The 20,831-nt window shown below is 38.3% G+C and overlaps 3 protein-coding genes across 3 annotated transcripts; 1 reads left to right on the top strand and 2 right to left on the bottom strand.

Annotated features, from left to right (window-relative positions):
* Positions 1 to 2,261: 2,261 nt before the first annotated feature.
* Positions 2,262 to 4,129, bottom strand: LOC107157314 (ubiquitin thioesterase ZRANB1-like). Its single transcript, XM_015503676.2, has 2 exons — positions 3,427 to 4,129; positions 2,262 to 3,242 (listed from the first exon to the last, which is right to left on the bottom strand). The coding sequence occupies exons 1-2, from the start codon at positions 4,127 to 4,129 to the stop codon at positions 2,794 to 2,796; spliced, it is 1,152 nt and encodes a 383-aa protein (XP_015359162.1). The 3' UTR covers positions 2,262 to 2,793.
* A 5,801-nt stretch (positions 4,130 to 9,930) lies between these two features.
* On the top strand, positions 9,931 to 11,517 carry LOC107157307 (olfactory receptor 51I2-like). Its single transcript, XM_015503664.2, has one exon. It carries the CDS (start codon positions 10,472 to 10,474, stop codon positions 11,414 to 11,416), a length of 945 nt encoding a protein of 314 aa, XP_015359150.1. The 5' UTR covers positions 9,931 to 10,471; the 3' UTR covers positions 11,417 to 11,517.
* A 2,490-nt stretch (positions 11,518 to 14,007) lies between these two features.
* LOC107157298 (olfactory receptor 52D1-like) lies at positions 14,008 to 17,676 on the bottom strand (the record flags this gene model as incomplete). The annotated part of the gene is made up of 2 exons (XM_015503652.2): positions 16,751 to 17,676; positions 14,008 to 14,026 (listed from the first exon to the last, which is right to left on the bottom strand). Coding segments are annotated over exons 1-2 (945 nt in total), but the record flags the coding sequence as incomplete, so codon positions are not given.
* Positions 17,677 to 20,831: the final 3,155 nt, after the last annotated feature.

The raw sequence follows: 20,831 nt of genomic DNA, 5'->3' as shown, positions 1-20,831 counted from the left end.
TCCATTTTCTCATATTATTTTTATTCAGCAAGGACAAATGGACCATTCTGTCCAGCTTCAAAATATCACATCCACAAACCATTGTCTAGTATTTTAAGAATTTTCTGTAATTTAACCTTAAGTAGTACTGTTTATCACCTGTTTTATGTTCCCACTGTACTCAGAATATAATTTAGTCATATTGGTTTGGTTAATTTATCTTCTCTATTAGACTATAAGCAACTCATGTCCGGGGAGCATGATCTTATTTTACTCTTGAGCCTCTAATACAAGGCCTGAAACACTACAGACTCACAAAAATATAACTAAGAAATGAATTTAAAATGATTATATTTATACAACAGTAATACACCAATAGAATGCAGGGAAATGATTGTATTTGCACATATTTTCATACCAGTATGTTCTTTATAATTTAATGATTATAATGACCTATACTGTTTTACTCTAAAATAGATTTTAATTTTACTGAAGTACAGTTTTATGTGAAATTTTGTTATTGATCAGTCTAAATATCATATGCATTATAAATGAATAGAAACAAAATAGTAGCCAGGCCTAGTAGTGCATGCCTGTAATCCAAGCGCCTCAGGATGCTGAGACAGGAGAATCATGAGTTCAAAGCCAGCCTTAGCAACAGCAAGGCACTAAGCAACTCAGTGAGACCCTGTCTCTAAATAAAATACAAAATAGGGCTGAGGATGTAGCTTGGTGGTTGAGTGCCCCTGAGTTTAACCCCTGGTACCTGCCCCCTGCCCCCGCCAAATTGTAATTTTAAGCAGGCTAAACACACTTTGGATGTTTATATTCCTTATACCTTATGTATATCTGGTCTAACCTATGGCATTTTACTAGAGTGATGTCATTGTTTATGACTTTTAACAGGTGTTTAAATAAATATTTTTGATGGATGCTGTTTAATGATGTTGAATCTGTCACAACTATGACATAATAAAATTATTTCTATAATATGTGAAAAATGTGATTTCACTATCAGTACCTTGACTTTTACCTTTAAATTCAAAGAACTCCGAAGCAGAAGCAGTGGTTTAGCCATTTTATGTTTGAGTGGAAGGGACATCTAATTTAATGTTTTCCACAACACATTCCATAAGTAATGACAGTCAGAATCCATCTCTTGGTTTTGGAATTTTCCTAGTCTGAAAGGGGCTCAACAGATATTTGCTGTTGGCAGTTGTCATCTTCTCAGTTGATTAATTAGAGTGCTCATGGCTCTGTCCAGACTTGTCATTTTCCCATCTGGAAATTAATTCCCTAGTTTGTCAATGAGTTGCTATGAGTATAGTGACATTCTCATCATCACATGGCCCTTGTTATCAAGGTCATCAGATACTTCTGGTTCTACACCTTGGCTTTTTTAACCTCTTCCTTTGACTCAGTCTCCCCTGCTCAGAGAGTTTGATTGGTTTCCTAGTGCATGTTTCTAGAATTGCAATGTTAATTATGCCTGGTGTCTTTAAGAAAGACCAGGAACACCAAGTCTTGGGTGAGGAAAGCTCCATAATCAGTTCCTTGATTAAGATATGACTATATTTCCTGAGAAGATGAAAAGGATCAGAACTGTCACTTTGTGTCATTTATAACTAAACATCCCCAAGTACAATAAGGTCACTTAGTGGCGCCCAACATAAATGACATAGAAGTTCTTTTTTTTTGGTACTGGAGATTGAACCCAGGAGCACTTTACCCCTCAGCTTTATCTATAGCAATTTCCATTTCTTTTTTTTTTTTTTTGCATTTTTTAAAATCTTTATTCTGCACTGAATGGTATTCCCAATCAGTCTAAGCAAAGGCACAGCATCCTAACAGCATTTGCTTAGAGCAAAGGTGATAACAGGAGATGGGAAGAATCCAAAGGTTCTCTGCATGGCAATTTAGGAGTAGAACAATGTGGATGGAGCTGAAGGGAACAAATTTGACACGATCTACTCAGTGAGAAGTGAGCCTGCTCCCTTCCCTTCCCAACTGCTGCCCAGAGTCTGGGGCAAGAACATTCACTTCAGGGCATTCTTCCAGACAAGTCCAGAAGTATCTAAATGCTCAAAGGAAAAAGAAAAAAAATAAATAAATAAAAAAAAAAATAAATGCTCAAAGGAGCAAATCATAAAACCCCAAAATGACAAATTTGAAACTAAAAACTCTCCAAGGAAGCTATGAAGTTCACTCAAAGATTATTAGCTTTTCTTGTAGTTTGTTCCTAAAAGGTTTGATTTTATTGGGCACAACAGGAACTAAATAAATAAAATATAAGCTTATTTATTATGTTTTGCTGTGGACAATTTGTACAAAGTTTCCAGATCTCAGACTAAATGTAAAATGGATCTTTTAAGGTGAAAATAGAATGCCAGGTTCTAATGAAGAGAACATCTCAAAGGAATAAGAGTGGTCTGCATGTGCTTTTTTGTAAGTGCCCATGCTGGAAAAAAGTTTTCTCAATATGAAGATGCTGGTACAACTTTTCCTATTACACAATTTCTTACACAACCACATGCATTACATTTATAGACAGATTTACAATTTGAAAGAAAAAAGTTCTGTCTTAATAAAATTAGTTTTTTGTTTTATACAAACTGTAGTTCAACCAGTTCTCTTGTCTCCTCATGCAGCAGATGCATTAATTATCTCCACTGGGTGTGGATCAGAAAAATACTTCTGAGCAGATCCTGCCAGATTTGGTTCATTTCATGCTATACACTCTGCTTGGAGCACCAAGCTAACTTGGGGGTCATCACAGATTCTGATGCCTTGGTCTTCTGCTCCATAAGTTTTTCTTCATTCATCTTCATCATCTTCATCTTCCTCTCCATCAGATAGGGATGTACAAGGCCGGATCTGCCGGTAGCGGTCAAGCCATTTTTCTACCATCTGTGTGACCAGGGGGTGATTCCGCCGGCGAGAGCTTTTCTGCATAGCTACCAGAACTCCCCCTTCAGTCACACAGCAGTCCAGCCACTCCCTGAGCAGTTTTTCTTGCTGTTCCTCATTACCTAGCTCCTGTGCAGAAAGAAAATGCATATGGAGTAGCTTTCTTTCACTGTCAACCAGAGGCAAAAATGTGATGGTGACATCATTATCGGTGTTCAAGTTAGCACCAGCACCTCGGTTGCCATAGCCATCGTTTTCCATGGCAACCAAAGCAGAGAAGTGGCCCCGTGTGTACCCCAGAGCAATAGGACTTTTCCAACAAAAACTCTGTTCCCACAACAAAGGCAGATAGACTCCTGGGAAAAGGCAAAAGAAAATCACAAGGGTGAATACCTCTCATTTCGCATGGCCACTGTTCTTGCTGGTAGCCAAGAGTCACTCTGACCACCTCCCCCATGACTACTTAAGGATATGGTGCAAATTACATCATCATAGTTAAAAAAAAAAAAACTTATGAAATGCTCTAGAATAATGGCTTACCTTGAAACCGAGTATATCCTAAAGTTTCTCCCCGGAAACTCTTATAATATTTTACTCCATAAACTATAATTGGTCGTCTAAGAATATGGGCAAGGACAAAAATGTGTGTCTGTTCCAAACTTGCTCCAGGCTGACTAGCAAGAGAGAGGATAAATGCCCAGTCTTCTTGCCACTGTTCTTCTCTTAAGGAAAAATGTAAACCAAAGCTCTGAGAATACCAGGATTCCCAATCTTTCCAGCGTGTGTAAAACCAATGTGAACAGTCATGCAGGCTGTCATGCAGGGCTTTCCGAAGCACCGAGTCCTTGTCATAAATACCCCAGGTAGCTTGTAGTACTGAGTCAAGTAAGCAGTCCCCTGCAGTTCGATTCCAAAGGGCATACAGTCGACTATCCAAACGTGTAGCCAACTCCAAGGACCAGTTTATAATTGGGGATTCTTCTTCTAACTCTTTTTGAACATCTCTATCAAGCACCTCATCAAATAATTTTTCTTGAACTGTTGGGGGTAAGTCTTCAATATCTGCTGGCAATGTAAATGTTACAAGGTCAGTTAGGAAATAGCAAGCAAAATCCCCCTTTTTCTGATGAAGAGAGGCAGCGACTTCCCTCCGGATTTGTTCTGTCAGTTCAGGACACACCATTGCTGGANCAGCTTTTCTACGTACAATATCGCAAGCCCACTTAATTCCACGTTCTGACATTGTGCACTTCTTGAAGTGAGTTATGTCAAGCAGGAAGCTGGCGGCGGCGGCGGCTCCTCCTCCAGCTCCCGCTCCTGCCTCCCGGTATCGAGGCTCAGCGCCCGGCGGCGGCGGCGGCGGCGGCGACTCCGGCACAGCCCGCGGCGACGAGCCGAGTCCGGCCCCTCTCCGCCTCCCTCGGCGCCTCCGCCCTCCCGCCTCAGTCAGGACATGGGTCTCCGCGGGCCCGCGCGCGGCTCCCGACTGCCGGAGGCGGGGGGAGAGGGGCGGAGAGGAGGCGCGGAGGCTGGGGGGGGGGCGCGCCGGGGGGCGGGGGCGGAGAGGGGGGCGGCCTCCGGCGCTGCGGACTCCTAATCTGCATTTCTTATTTTGAGACAGGTCTTGCTAATTTGTTGAGCTGGCCTCATACTTGAGATCAAACTGCTTAGGATGCTGGGAAAAAAAGGCTGTTATGTTTATTCAGTCTCCCAAATCACTGGGATTATAGGCTGCACTTGGTGCCTGGCAGCATGGAGGTTCTTTACAAAGAGTTGAGGGAAGGAGAGAAAAACTGGGTTCCATGGGAATGAAAAATATGGTTTCCAATGAAAATAGCTTGGAGGACATTACATTAAATAAAATAAAGGAGTGACAGAAAGAGAAATAGCCCATGATCTCATTCTTGTGTGGAATCCCTGGCTGAAGAGAGCATTCATCACCTGATGATGGGTGATGGATGGGGAGAAGCTGGTGCCTGGGTACATTGTTAAAATGAGACAGAAGGAAAACGTTCTGGTTTCTTATGGCATAATAAGGTGATTATAATTAAAAAGAATGCATTGTATATTTCAAAATAACTAGAAGAGAGAATTTTGAATGCTCTTACCACAAAGAAATGATAAATGTTTAAAGTAATATGTATGCTAATAACATTTATTTGATCATTATACGAGATATATATATATATATATATATATATATATATATATATATATACTAACATGTAACATAGTACCCCATAAATAGATATAATTGCTATGTGTCAATCAAAAATAAAAATAAAATAAAAATTACCTTTTAAAGTAGAACACGAATTGGAAGAAACTTCAGCAAACAAATGTGTATGACAAAGAGAAGAAAGGCATTCGATCAAGGAATCAGGATTGCTTTTAAAATTTTGTGGTGCTGGGGATCTAACCCAGGGCCGTGTGCATGCTAGGCAAGTTCTCTACCACAGAGCTAAGAATGTGCTCTCCTGTACTAAAATCCCAATTCCTGGATTTTACCACACCCTTCACACCCAGAAATCAGGATTTTCATGCAGCAGAGCAGTAAGGCAAATCCACTGGTGTCAGCTGCGTAACAGACCTGACAACTCATACTGAGAGAAACAAGAAAAAACAGCTCTATATGGAAGTTCTCAAGAAAAGAGCTTTTGGTAGGAGAGTAGTGAATTAAAAGGGTGGACAGATTTGAGGAGATGATAAAATCAATGGTTTCATTAAGTAGTCCAAATGGTAATGGACACTAGATATTGTTTAAGAAGCTTCTATATTTACATTTCATATTTTCTTCCCTCTCAAATCACCCACACCACTTGTTCTGATCACTTACTCCTATCATATAACCTTTCCTTTTATTTATGAAGAATGTCAGTGTGATTAGATAGGAACTCTGAAATTCCTATTGCTCAGTCTGAGTGTGTGTCCTCACTTCTGTTCAAAGCAATGTTGAAATGTCCCTATTCTTCAGAACACTTGACCCCACCATTGTCACCATTCATAGACTTCATAGGTGAATTTCTAATATCTAATTTCTTCTTTGAAGACTTGTATGTTTTACCACCCATTCTTTGGAAACAATAGTTCAAGTAATGCAGTGATTCAAGAGACACAGAAAATTTTAAGGCAGAACAAAGAAGAACTTTCAGTATTCTAAGGCAGTCATAGAAGGTTTACAGATCATTCCCCTTTCAAGGTTGATCCTTGCATTTGTGTTTTCCAGTCTGTGATGAAAAATCCTTTTTTGTTCTCTGCCTTCCTCTCCCTCCTGCCTAAGGCTTGATGTGTTTGCTTTCTATTGTTGTCATAAGAAACAATCACATATTTAATAGCTTACAACAACAAAAATCTCATAGTTTCTGTAATTCAGAAATCTGGGTAAGAATCTGCTTTGAAGCTCACTTGGGCTGTTGGTTTAAGTCAGTGCTCTGTAGGGCTGAGTTTTCCATTCCCTTGGGAAGGATTCAGCTGTGGCTTGCCCACATTAACTCTTACACTTTCCAGTTGAGTCCTTCAAGTAATGATGGAAGAGTGCCTCTTATGCTTTGAATTTCTGACTTATCTGCCTCATTGTTGTGACTCTAGCCTTGAAAATTCTGTGCTGTTAAGGGCTTGTTGTGATTTAATTAGATCCACCTGAATCATCCAAAAGGAAAAAGAACAATCCCCATCTTATGATGCATAACCTTAACAGAGTCCTCAAAGTTCCTGAAACATAGTATATTTGTAAGTTCAGAACATGGAAATGTTTGGGGAGGCATTCTGTGTGCCATATTCACCTCAATAACGTTCACTTATTGTTTAAGAGATGACATTACTGCTAAGTGACCTGGAAACCTCCTATGACTGCCTTAGAATATTGCATGTTTTCCTTTGTTCTGCTGTAACATTTTCTCTGTGTCTCTTCATCAATGCATTGATTGAACTATTGTTTCCTTAAAAGTTCCTCAAGCTAAACTATGAATTGATATACCTATTCATCTACATATACCCATGACTAATATCATGTTCATATTTATTTTTACTTGTGTTTTATACATCTTATTCCATAGATGTCGCACCTAAGGACAGTGGCAGTTGAAAAGTTGTTTCTTTTTAATTTTTTTTTTGTGGGAAAAGTTATAGAGAAAGATATCGGACAAGGAACAGTGGACACTGAATTCTGCCAAATCCCTGTGTACTGTGCAGCTTTCAGGTGGGTTCCTCACCTGGGTGCATGAGGTTGGTGTGACTATGGGAACATCTAAGAGTTAACTAAGGAGTCACTGAATCCTGTGTTGTTCTAGTTTATCTCTGAAAGGGATTCTTGAAAAGTGCCTGCATTTTCTTCTTGTTAGTCTCAGAGGAACACTGGGTACGTAAGAGGGTCTTTCTAAAGCAACTTTCTTACTGGTTTGCTTCAAGTGTAAGCCTGCACTCTTCCTTCCAGCTGTATCTGTTGGTGTTTTCCTAGAATTCAGTTGTTCATGCTACTCCAAGCATTTATTCTTATTATTCTGAACACAGAGGTCAGTGTCCATCTCATGCACTTTACTCTCAGGAGTTAATTTCTGGAACTGAAACACAATCACCAACCTCCACTGACGCTTATGGCAGCCAGTGGGCTTCCTGCTTCCCACACAGTCACTCCCTTAATCATCCCAATCAATCTGGACATGAGATTATTAACTATGGGTGAAAAATGAAACTATGGCTTCGAGGTTTTTGTTAAGACCAGTGATGGAATCTGAACTCAAACTCAGGTCTACCTTCTCAAGGCAAGTGGTTGAATCTTGATTCCACATCAGTTGTTGAACTTTATTAAGTAGCCCCTTTCACCCTTGCTGTCTCTCTACTAAGTATTTAATAAGCATTTGTGAAGAAATCAACACAGTGCTATATTCTCAATACCTCTTTAATAAAGGAACACATTTGATCTATAATCACATTCTGTGTTGGTCAGGCATGGCACACCAGTGTTTTTTATCATGCTGGGGGTCAATTTTACATGTTCTAGTAAATTCAGATGCTGAAATTTATTTGTATGGCTTGAGTTTTCTTTATAGTGTTCTTTTTATCCAGACTTCCAGAGGGTTTGATCATAGGTGTAGAGTGGGCAGGACATAAACTAAATTAGATGAGAAAGATATGACTATTATTTGGCCACTAATGAGGTATATAATTGAGATATCTAGTCAGATACTTCCAATTATTCCTAAAATGAGGGTTTAGTTACAAAGTTCAGATCATTCCTGCTCATGGGACATGAAGTGCCAGTCAGGGAGGTGTGGAGCACTGCTGATGTTCTATATTCCCTGAAGTCTATGAGCACCTGAGCTGATAACTTCAGCTGCACAAGGGACTTCCTGGAAGCAGCCATATATTTCTCAGGCCAGTGAGTTGCCAGATGTAATTGTGGGCTATTATCAGGGCATGCAGGAGCCCCAGTACTGCTCTTCCTGTCAAAGCAAGATCTCTCTCAAGTAAGTTGAAGTTTCAGAAGCTCCAAATTCAGATCATAAGCCACCTATGCTTATCTTAGAAATCCCAAGTGGTAAGATATAGCGAATTTCCTGCACAGAATTCTCTCAGATAGATATATTGAAGTGTTAGAAACTCCAAATTCAGGTCTTGAGAAATTCTGTTCTTAGATATCTTGAGGGCCACAATATAGCAATCTGAAGAAAACTCTGTCCCTACTTCAATTTACTTATTTATGTAGATGCTTGCTCACTCTCTCTCTCTCTCTCATCACCTTCCCCCATCTATATTTTCTATCCATTGCTCTTGGTCTCTGAAATCACCAGGTTTTCTACCTTCTATGTCACTCTCTCAAAAGGAACAGCCCCTCAGGTTGAACTTTGGGAGGAGATGCCCTGATGTGAATTCTATGTTTTTTTTCAGGATTCTGGCTGATTAGAAGCTATGTGGAAATATTCTACTAATGCTAAAAGATTCCAAAATAGGTGAGTTTTCTTTTTAATTACATAGAGAAGTAAACAAAAAATGCATAGGGAAAAGCTTACAGATAAGAGGAAGGGGGCCTAAGAATGCAGCATGAAGAAAAAAATTACATCCTGAGAACAATGGAAAGAGGAGCCTTGAATGTAGGTGCAGCAAAAAATACAGATGGAAGGCTGGAGGTGAGGATGTAGAGTAGGAGTCAAAGTTCAGAGTTGCACCATCTTCAGTCCTAAGCCTTTGATAACCATCCACTTTGGTTTTTCATTAACCCCGATGAAGCCCTTGCACTAAGAACAGCATTAGTAGGGACTGAAACCACAAATAAGAGTCAGAGCTGGGTTTTTGGAAATGGTGGTACGGAGCTTTTATTCACAAGATTCACAAGGCTATAATGCAGGGTAGACAGAGAAGTGTACACAATAAGATCTGTGTTCTTGACTTCTGTGGGGTGGGGAGCTTCCCCTTTACAGGTTTTGATCAACCAAGTATTAATAAAGAAGGGCATCCTGGACCTCAGCCATGGAAGATGTTTTGAACAGGTATTTTTCTGCAATCAGGGAAACTCTAGGACCAACCTGTTTTAAGGTTTAAAATGACAGCATGTAGACATATCTGGATATTCTCAAGAAAAAGGAAAAGAATTTTGAGAAAAAGGAGAGAAATATTGATTTAGTGCTGACCATTAAAAGACTCATTAATTCTAGGTTAATGAGTTTGAATTTGGTCATTTGACAATGAAGGGACCATTTAAGGTTTTAATAAGAAAATTGCATTTTCGCATCTTTTAAAAAAATATCAGTTCCACTTTGGTTAGAGATGATTTAGAGATAGGCTAGGGATAGATTAGAATGCAGTTATTACAGCATAATAATGTGATATCTTGTGCCTGAAGTGTGGAAGGAAATGAAGAAAGGTGCCAACAGAGGCACTTTGGGATCAATATTTTCATCAACTGTTATCTTGTTTAATGCAGTGGGCCAAGGAAAAGGAGGAGGCAAAGTGATATAGGGATTTTAAGTCTCAGTCTTGGGCATAATGATGATATCATTATCAGAGGAAAAACAGATGAAAAGTAAATCTGTGTGGTAGAGAAGTAAATACGAATTCCATGGTTTCAAGAAACACAGTGGATTTGATTCTGAAATTAATTGGTAAAAAAATTACTTTCAGTGAATTAAATTCCTTCAGGGAGAAAAGCAATGCTGAATGGATTGAAGAATGAAGCAGAAGGAAGAAACATGGAAGTCCAGCACATCTTGATGAACAACTCCAAGGATATCCATTTTTCTGGGCATTTATCTTTCATCTGGATGAGCGGATGGAGGAAATTAGTAACTATGGAGTTAGGGAACTGGGAATCATAGAGAGATAGTGAAGGCTCAAGACCATAAAAAAAGATTGGGAAGAGGCAAAGGTTGTGGTCTTATGAGTAAGTGGTTTACTCTGGAATGGGCATAAGAATTGAGGAAGTAGTGACAAAGAGAGTTTTGTCTCTTGAAAAAATGTTACCCATGAATTGAACAGAGATTTATAGTTTTAATGTGAGGAAGAGTGCTAGACACAGGTATAAAGGAATATAAACTGTACGTTTGTCTTTTTTTGCGGGCCAGGGGCCCTACCATCTAGGCAGCAGTGCAGCATGGGAGGAGACACCCACAACATCTCAGGGTTGCCTCCTTTCACCTTGACAGGACTCCCACGGCTGGAGGCCTCCCAGCACTGGATGATTTTTCTCCTTGGACTCCTCTACACTGTCTCAATCGTGGGCAATAGCCTGATCCTTTTCATTATCAAGGAGGAGCAGAGCTTGCATCAACCTATGTACTATTTCCTGTCCCTGCTCTCAGTTAATGACCTGGGTGTGTCTTTCTCCACGCTGCCCACAGTACTGGCCACATTTTGCTTCCACGTAAGAGAAATCAGTTTCAATTCCTGCATGACCCAAATGTTCTTTATTCATTTTTTCTCTTTCATCGAGTCTGGGATCCTGCTGGTCATGAGCTTTGACCGCTATGTGGCCATCTGTCACCCCCTACGCTATGCTATAGTGCTCACTGATGCCCGTGTGGTGCAGATGGGCATGTCTGCTATTATTCGCAGTTTCTGCATGATTTTCCCTCTGCCTTTGCTTCTGTTGAGGCTGCCCTTCTGCAAGGCCAACGTGCTCTCCCATGCCTACTGCCTACATCCAGATCTGATCCACCTGCCCTGTGGTGATGTCACCATCAATAATATCTTTGGTCTAGTCATTGTCATCTCTACATTTGGCCTGGATTCTGCACTCGTGTTCATCTCCTATGTGCTCATACTGCGTTCTGTGCTTGCCATTGCCTCCAGGGAGGAACGACTGAAGACACTCAACACGTGTGTGTCACACATGTGTGCTATGCTCATCTTCTATGTGCCTAAGGTTGGTGTGTCCATGGCTGCTCGCTATGGGAGGCATGCCCCACCCTATGTACACACACTCATGTCCCTTATTTATCTATTTGTGCCTCCGATGCTCAACCCTGTCATCTATTCCATCAAAACCAAAGAGATTCGGCGAAGGCTTTGCAAAATTCTTCTGAGAAGGAAGTTTTGAGCAAGAGACATGCTGAAAACCCAGGTCCTGAGGATGTTTCCCCTTATATCCACAAATTGAAGCTTACAAAACTTGCTTTGATAAGGAATTTTAAATATGCCTCTGTCATGTATGTTACTGTTGGGATTCCTGTCATGAGATGTTTGATGACAGCCTGGCAGTCATTCATAAGTAAGCCAAAAGTATTTCATGATAAAGTGGGCCAGAATTTATTGAAAAATTTTGTTCGGCTTACTTCTTTTAACACAGGAAATTAGTGTAGGTTTGGAAACAATTTGTAATGCAGAAAGGATTTTCAAAATTAAAGATTATGTTCAAGAGATGTTATAAGATGACACACATAGAATCATGATGTATGCCAGTATTTATTTATTTATTTAATATACCATATACTATTTACGTGAAGTAAATGTAATTGCAATGATCAAGATTTTAAATAATATTAAAATTTGGCAAAGGTTATATTATGATTTAAATTGTATGTCTTTGTGTATTCAGCAACAAGAAAATAATACAGTAGAATTATTATAGTACATTGTATAAAATCCAACATGTTCTCCCAAAATTCATGGTCTTATAAGACTATGGGGGTATAACTTTATGACAAAAAAGATAAAATTAAATAAATAAAATATTCAATTTAAGACACTATGAAAAAATAAACACTTTGAAAATGATTGAAAATACTTAAAGTTACAAATTAATATGAAAGGAAAAGAGAAAACAATTTAAAAAGCCTAATTTTTTAACAAGGTTGTAAAACTGATGAACATCTGGAAGATGAAATCAAATGAAAATAAAACATCACACATATTAACAGTATGGAGGTATTTATAAATTATGGAGGAAAGATCTAGGAATAATTTAAATCTTGACTAAATTGATATTTTGGGAAAAATAATAAAATGTAAACATATGAAGAATTAAATGATGATTGAGGAAGAAATAATTAATTATAAAACAATTATTCTGCCTCTTACATTTAAAACATTATAATACAAGATCTTTTCCTTATTCTTCCAACAAAATTTTAAGAAATTTTACAACTTGTAGTATATTAAATGATAAACAATATTGCAAAGCTATACAACCTTGTAAATATAGGCCTGATAAGTTACATGGAAAAAAATATATCAGCAAAAAATACTATAGACTAAACACACTAATGACAATATATGTATAAAGAGTAGAAGTTGTGAAGTCATTGAAACAACATGGAAAAAAGAATGATGCACATATATTTTAGAATAAAAAATTATTTTCTGAAATGTTGCAATATGAAACTTATCAAGTAAGAAGTGTGATAATAAATTTGTAATCACCTATAAATTTTTAAACACATGAAGTGAAAAATGATACATTTTAGCTTAAAATCATTTTATTTTCTGTAGATTTTCTTAATGTTCAATACCATACAATTTCTGGCTAAAATAAGAGAAAAACAATTTTTCCTTTTTTTTTTTTTTGGTCTGAGGGATTAAATCCAGGGTCTTTAACCATGAAGTCACATCCCCAGACATTTTTATTTTTTTTAATTTTGAGATAGAGTTTCACCAAGTTGCTTGTAGCTTTGGTAAATCACTGAGGGTGGCTTTGAACCTGGGATCATCTTGCCTCAGCCTCCTGGGCGGTTGGGATTACAGGTATGCATCACCTTATCTCGCAATTTATCCATATGATTGAGCATCTTTATATACCTGATTTTTAAATAAATCAGTAATCAATATTATAGAACTTGAACAAGAAATGAGCTATTTCTTCTATTCTTTTATATGTATCTGCACATTAAATCCTGACAACCCTAATTAGACTTTGATGTATTCAATCTTTGCCTGTCAATCACCATTATTTCTTTATTTTATTTTATTTTATTTATTCTATTTTTACATATGACAGCAGAATGCAATTCAAATCATATTACACAAATATAGCACAATTTTTCATGTCTCTGGTTGTACATAGAGTCCCACCATTAGTGTTTACATACATGTATTTAAGGTAATGATGTCTGTCTCATTCTATCATCTTTCCTATCCTATGCCCCCTCCCTTCCCCTCCCTCACCTTTGCCCTATCTAAAGTTCGTCTATTCCTCCCACACTGCCCCCTCCATTCCCATTATGAATCAGCATCTTCATATCAGAGAAAATATTTTGAATTTATTTTTGGGGGATTGGCTTACTTCACTTACCATTATATTCTCCAACTCCATCCATTTACCTGAAAATTCCATGATTTTATTCTCTTTTATTGCTGAGTAATATTCCAATGTGTATATATACCACATTTTCTTTATCCATTAATCTACTGAAGGGCATCTAGGTTGGTTCCACAATTTAGCTATTGTGAATTGTGCTGCTATAAACATTGATGTGGCTGCATCACTGTAGTATGCTGTTTTTAAGTCCTTTGGGTATAAACCGAGGAGTGGGATAGCTGAGTCAAATGGTGGTTCCATTCCCAATTTTCTAAGGAATCTTCATACTACTTTCCATATTGGCTGCACCAATTTGCAGTCCCACCAGCAATGTATGAGTGTGCCTTTTCCCCCACATCCTCGCCAACACTTGTTGTTTGTATTCTTAATAGCTGCCATTCTGACTGGAGTGAGATGAAATCTTAGAGTAGTTTTGATTTGCATTTCTCTAATTGCTAGAGATTTTGAACATTTTTTCATGTATTTGTTGTCAATCATCATTGTTAATACAATCAAATAATATTTACAGGTGGAGAGAGTTTGTTCTGGAAGCAGGTTAAAAACACCAACATACAATGTATTGTTAAATGTTGATGCATTTTTGTAGAAATCATATTTGGAAGGATTAATAAAAATTTTATTATTAAATTATTATTGTGAGATTTGGCAAGATATACTTTCTGCTTATCTTCTTTCTGTTTTTTTCTTTTACACATACATATTATGTTTGAAGTAAAATATGAGACAGAGAGATAGATAGATAGGCAGGCAACTGAGAGTAACCTGGGATTTCTAAAGAGCTGAGCCTCTAAGAACGATTGTGGCATTTCTGCCCTGCTGAAAGAAGCAGAAGAAGGGTTGGATGCTTAAGGCCCTGGCAGGGCCAGCTCACGCACAACAGGCTGAGTCACTGGCACATGCTATAGGAATGGTGACCTCTGTCTATTCTCAAAAGGTGAATTTCTACTAAGTATTCTCATATCAACATGCTATGCCTCTGTAGGGAAGGATGGCAGGAAGATAGTTTGTGGTGGTCAGAAAAACACCTCTATGGGAAACCTTGCCTTTTCTAAATAAATACCAGTCTCATATTACTTCAGACTTCAGTGACAAATGATTGACGCTGGGTCATCATGTGCTTCAATACCAAGTCATTCCTAGAGGACTGCCATGTCTCTTGAGTTTTCCTAGAATTTTAGTCTTACCAGGCTGTCACGAACTCCCTGTATCCTCTCTGCTGCCTTCTTCCTGAACCATTGTCCTGTCCCTCTTTCTCTTCTAATCTCACTCAGAGTGCCACACATCTGATCTTTCTCTTCTGAATTCCTCTGTGCCAAGTCATGACTGGCCCTGGCCCAGGACAGCTCTTTGTGCAAGGATTTGCCTCTATACCTGGACTTGGAGCTCCCTGAAGCCAGAGCTGACACTTTTCTTCTGGTATCACCTTGTAGACATGGTAATAATTTTTCCTTCACTTGCTTTCCTGGGTAAAATGTCTCTCCCTTAGTTCATCACAGGTTTATGGCTGTGCCTCCAGCTGAATAGTCTCAATATAATGTAAATGAATAGGAATGAAATCACTAAATGTCTACAATATGCCAAGCATCTACGCTAGACTTATTTTCACTCCTCATCACTGTGGCATGAAACAGATGCCATTTTTTTTGTTAATTCAACAAAGAATATGACACACACCAATATGATCCATAACACTTTTTCAACAATATTGATAGACTAAGTTTTAATTATGTGTATGTCACAGATGCAATGCTGCTGTGTTGAGGTTTTGAAATGATAACAAATTAGCAAATAGATAAATGCTACAGATTAAGTCATGTAGATATAATGAAATAGAGTATGCTTTTGTATATTTAAGGATTATTCACCAAGTACTTCTCCACTCTGTATTGAGTGCTTGCTTTGTTTCAGATTCTATAATGAACACTTTACTGGGGCTGGAGACAGTTAGGTCTGATGTTTAATTCATGGTAAACTAGGAAGCTGAGATTGAAGTTCATGGTCATGTGGATCCATATTTCATATGATTATCCATGATAAAGTGCAAGCAAAAGTATGAGATATTATCCATATAAAAGGAATGACCTTAGACTATTAGTTCCTCTGAATTACAGGCTGTTAATTTAAAATGCAAAGAACAGTTGGCAGGAGTATGAATGTTTTAGCACCAAGAGTGATGAAGAACTGAAGGAATATTAAAAAGAAGAACTTGGATTCAGAGCCAGCTTCCCTGCATCTGAAAAATGGGATGACTTCATGGCTAAAAGGAAAGGGACCTCAAAATGAAAGATGGGAGGAGGAATGGGGATGGGAGAAAGAATGAAGAAATTGTGGTTCCATTAAGCACTGGTCATATCTTAAGACTGTTTATGAATGATAGAGTTGCTATGTCACATAGTTATCACAATAACCCTGTGGAGTGAGATAATAGAAGAAAGGTCTCAGAAAAGTTTTACAGTTTGATCAATAATGTCAAAAAGGATTCATAACTTAAGTTTTCAAAATTTAATAACTCAATGTATTCCTCACCACAACCTTAAGAGTTTGATGTCATTATTATCCTTCCTTAAAAATTGTCCAAACTCAGGCATAGAAACATTTAGCAACATGCTAGAGTCACAAGTTTAGTAAGAAGATGAGCAAAAATTCAAATCCAGGAACTCTGAGTTCACACTTTGTGCCCTTAACTGCTACCCTATGTGTTGGAGTTCAGTTACAAATTCACTCTAAACACCTTTTTCACTTTTTTTTTTGGCTTTTAGACTCATAAGAAATTATTCCTATTATGAAACTATCTTATTTTAGAAGCAGAAACTTATTTGCTCCTTAGTATGTCATAGCCACTTTTGAGACAATAGTGACAATATTATCATCTTTATGGGCTATTCAGAATTTTTCAAGGAGCTGTAGAAACATAATATGTTCTATGTGATAACCAGTCTCCCATTTCATCAGATCAATCCACTTCCTTCCAGAATTTCCAACCACATTAACCCAGTCTTGTCATATCACAGATCTCCATTCATGTAAATGCATCTAGCAAGCAATCTTACCCATTTATTATTCTTATCTCCAAGGTCTACTAGAATTCATGTTGAGATCTTCCCCAAGAGAAACAGTCTTAGAAGTTGACTCCGAATCTCCTTGGTTCTAGCTCCATAGATAATGGGATTGAGTACAGGAGGCACCAGCACATAGAGGTTCGCCAGAAAGATGTGCACATGCTTGGGAACTCGGTTGTGACCAAAGCGGTGGGTGAGGAAGGAGAAGAAGGCAGGGATGTAGAAAACGAGGATGACACCAAGGTGGGAGCCACAGGTACTCAGAGCCTTGCGTCTGGCATCTTGAGACGGCAAACAAAAGACAGCATGGAGGATAAAGCCATAGGAGATGGCAATGAGGATGGAATCCAGACCCACAGCCAGAAGGGCAACAGTCAGCCCATAGACAATATTGACAGTGATGTTGGCACAGGCCAGCCGAGCGATGCCCATATGCTCACAATATGTATGAGCCATGACATGGTGGCCACAGTAGGGCAGTCGCCTCAGCAGGTAAATGAAAGGGGAGACAATAGCTACACTCCGGAATACACCAACAATGCTAATTCTTCCTATGACAATATGGTTGAGAATGGTTGTGTATCTCAGTGGGTTGCAAATAGCCACATATCGATCAAAGGCCATGGCCAGGAGAACTGAGGATTCCAGAGCATAGATAGAATGGACACAAAACATCTGGGCCAGGCATCCAGTAAAGGAAATCTCACCTGCATGGAGCCACAAAATGGCAAGTGTTTTGGGCACTGTGGTGGAGCTGAGAGCCAGGTCAGTGAGTGAGAGAAGACAAAGGAAGAGGTACATGGGTGTATGTAGGCCACTGTATGTCACAATGACAAGGATGATGGCAGCATTGCCAAGCAATGCTACCAGGTACAAGGCACAGAATGGAATTGCAATCCAGATATGGGCAAACTCCAGCCCTGGGATCCCTGTTAGGAAGAGAGTGTCTGGGAGACTATTATCACTGATGTTGGAGGCTGACATCCTTCTTGGCAACTCAAGGGTTCCTTCCAAGGGTTGATGGTATGTCTACCCTGGAACAACAGGCATGTGGTTGATTCACATGAAAAGATGATCTATCTATGAAACAATCTATTTAGATTAAGAAAATTATTTACTTCCATTAACTAGTTAAAGCAACTGAAAAACCCTATCACATATAATCCATATTCCCCTCCCCCTTATGATTATTCTTGCTTACAACATTATATTTTGAGTCCTATAGCTGCAGCACCAGGATGAGTTTTTATTCATTTGCTCAATTTGGTACTTTCTATCATATCCTGCAAATAATTCACTGGTGTTTTGTCTATACATACTTTAGAGTATTTCTTCTTCTTCCTCTTCCTCCTCCTCTTTCTACCTTCTTCTCCTCTTCCTCTTCTTCTCCTCCTCCTCCTCTTCTTCTTCTTTCTTCCTTCTCCTCCTCCTCCCCCCATCCCCTTTTCCTCCTTCTCCTCTTCTTCTTCACCTGATGCCATTTCAGATATCTGGGGATATTTTTTTCTTTGCATTCTCCATCCATGGTTTTGAACTTGAAGACTAGTTTCTCTGACTCTTACATTCTTTCTTTTTCTAATCTAATTCTTAATCATCTTTTTGTTTGTACTTCACAAAATCCTAGGGGTAAGGCTATCCTTATGTAATTATAACCTCTACCTTGCCCACAACGCTGTTTTTATGCAAATGCTTTGATCAGCATGCACTAAAGAATCAATTTTGGTAATTCTTAGTAACATGCCATTGATTTTTTGGTTTAGAGTTGTTCTGCTTTATTCACTTAATTCCCATGTTGGTAAAACATTTACCCAATCTTAAGCCAAGTAAATTATTTTTTCTATGTTACTTAAAGTTCCCAGAAAATCCTAGGCAACCAAGATATATACACCCATCTCATGATTGAATGTCAACAGAGCACATCTGTTGGCACTATGCAAGAGTACTGAATTTTATCAGACATGCTAAGTATGGAGACAGCACTCTGATACTATGCAAAACCAGGTCATGTTCCTGGAAGTCCACCAGTATATGCCAATTGCTGATAGAGTCAGGTATAGGGAGAAAGTGGAGTGTCCTGATGTTGCCAACAGTAAAGACATCCAAGAAGAGTAAATTTTTTTTTGTTGTTGTAGAGGGATAGCTAATATTATATACATTCTTCTTTAGTTATATATTATACACTTAAAAATAACTTTTATTAATGTCTGGAAATTTGAAGCTCTATTCTTTTTCTGACATAAGATTATCAAATAACCATGATAAAATCTCTTATCTGTATACTTAGTTTTATAAAGAGCAATGACTCTGGAATCCCAGTCTAAGCTCACCTACTTCTTCACTATTTGGCATTGGATAAATCCTACTACATTTTAAGATGCTGGATTTTATTTTTAAATTGAAATTAAAAACACTTAGCCTACTTATCTCACACAAAATTTGTGGTTGAAGTACATAAGATTGAAAGTTGGAACACTAAAACCTATTTCTTCCCCCATTTTATTAACTCTTTGTCCCATAGCAGAATACTGGGTTGGAACAGAATATATTAATTATATACCTCATCAAAGGGAAATACGAGTTCTGAGAAGTGAAGCAATGGAATCCAGATTACAAACCTTATTACTGCAGAACCAGCGTCCTGATTCTAACTTTGGTGTTTGCACCTCACTTAACTATTCATTTATATGGCCAGCAGTTGAATTCTCTTATTCTTATACTTGCAAGGCATTTTGTATTATATCAGTGCCTAATTTTGGAATCACTTTATTCATTAAGTTGGCTCCAAAGTGGCAGATAAAATTAGAGAGGCCCTCTTACTGGCATAGATACTTTCTCTGATGACCCCAACTCTTGAGTGGTGGAAAGTGGAGGGCTTAAGTTACTACAAATTCTCTTCCCAGTTTATTTCTGTCTCCAAAGATACATTTCATATGGTTGTTGTTGGGAGGCTGCTATACTGTGAGAATTTGTGGAAGGTGGTTCTGAAAAGTTCAGGTGCAAACAAGTTTGTCTTTTAGGGAAGAGTGGGGAAAAAAAAAACAACAAACATTGAGCTGGAATCCCACTCTGGGGCATTCTCTTTAAATTTTCTCACCCATTTCTGTCTGGGTCACTATGATGTCTGAGTTTTTGAGTTTTCCCTCTTGGATTTACCCAGATATAAATACATTAACTCTAAGATCTTTCCTTTTTGGACCCTAATTTCAAGAACATACCTTTGGTTATACATGATGTGGAGATTCACTGTGGTGCATTCATATATGTACATAAGAAAATTATGTCAGATTCATTTGGCTGTCTTTCCTATTCCTGTTCTCCTCTCCATCGTGTACAACCATGAGAGTGGGATCCTAATTATAATAAAATGCACTCCATGTTTGTATAAGTATGTCAAAATATACTCTATTTTGATGTATAGCTAAAAAGAACAAATAATAATAATAATAATAATAATAGTAATAATAATAATAAACATACCTGTATGCATGATGTGCATTCACTGGTTACATGGGCTTAGGTTGGAGCTCTGTGATGGGTTATTGTGTGTGAGTGTGAGGGGTGTGGGAGTGTGTGGTGGAACATCAGTTTGTTCAGATGAAGTGTACAGTGGTTTGTTTAGGGGTGAAAAGCTGTGTCCTCGTGCAGGTTGGGTGGGTGTGATCTAGGGGATAGATGAGGTCTGAGTGTGTAATTCGGTCCTTCCTCAATTCTGTAGGCTCTGGAAGTATCTTTAGTTTTTCTCTGAGTTCCCAACTTCTTTGTTCCTGGTGCAAGCTAAGTGTGCTTATTTATTGACTGTTGGTCACATGAAAAACCCATATAGCCTGCTCTAGGGATTTGATCCATGGTGCTCATTTTTAGGAATAAAGAAGAAAATATAGAGAAAGAAATAAGTAAGGAGAATTTCCACAGGGAAAAGTGAAAATAAACACCTGGCAATTTTTATTTTATTTTTTTTTCTCTCTCTCTTTTAAAACTTTTTCTCCTCTCTCAGTCTGTTTTCTTTCCTTTTTTCTTTAACATTGGGTATGTTTCTGAATTCCCATATAGTACAGATTCTGGTATTCTATGCACATATGGCATCAAGAATGTTTTATGAAAAATAGGTGGAGAGGAATGGCCCTGGACAATTATGTTCT

The sequence above is a fragment of the Marmota marmota genome, unplaced genomic scaffold (assembly GCF_001458135.2).
Source record: "Marmota marmota marmota unplaced genomic scaffold, marMar, whole genome shotgun sequence".
NCBI classification, from domain to species: domain Eukaryota; kingdom Metazoa; phylum Chordata; class Mammalia; order Rodentia; family Sciuridae; genus Marmota; species Marmota marmota.
Note: the sequence above shows the minus strand (reverse complement) of the source record. Positions and strands in the feature narration are given on the sequence as shown.

Excerpts from the sequence above, each read along its gene's own strand:
- LOC107157307 (XM_015503664.2), top strand. The coding sequence starts at position 10,472 with ATGGGAGGAGACACCCACAACATCTCAGGGTTGCCTCCTTTCACCTTG.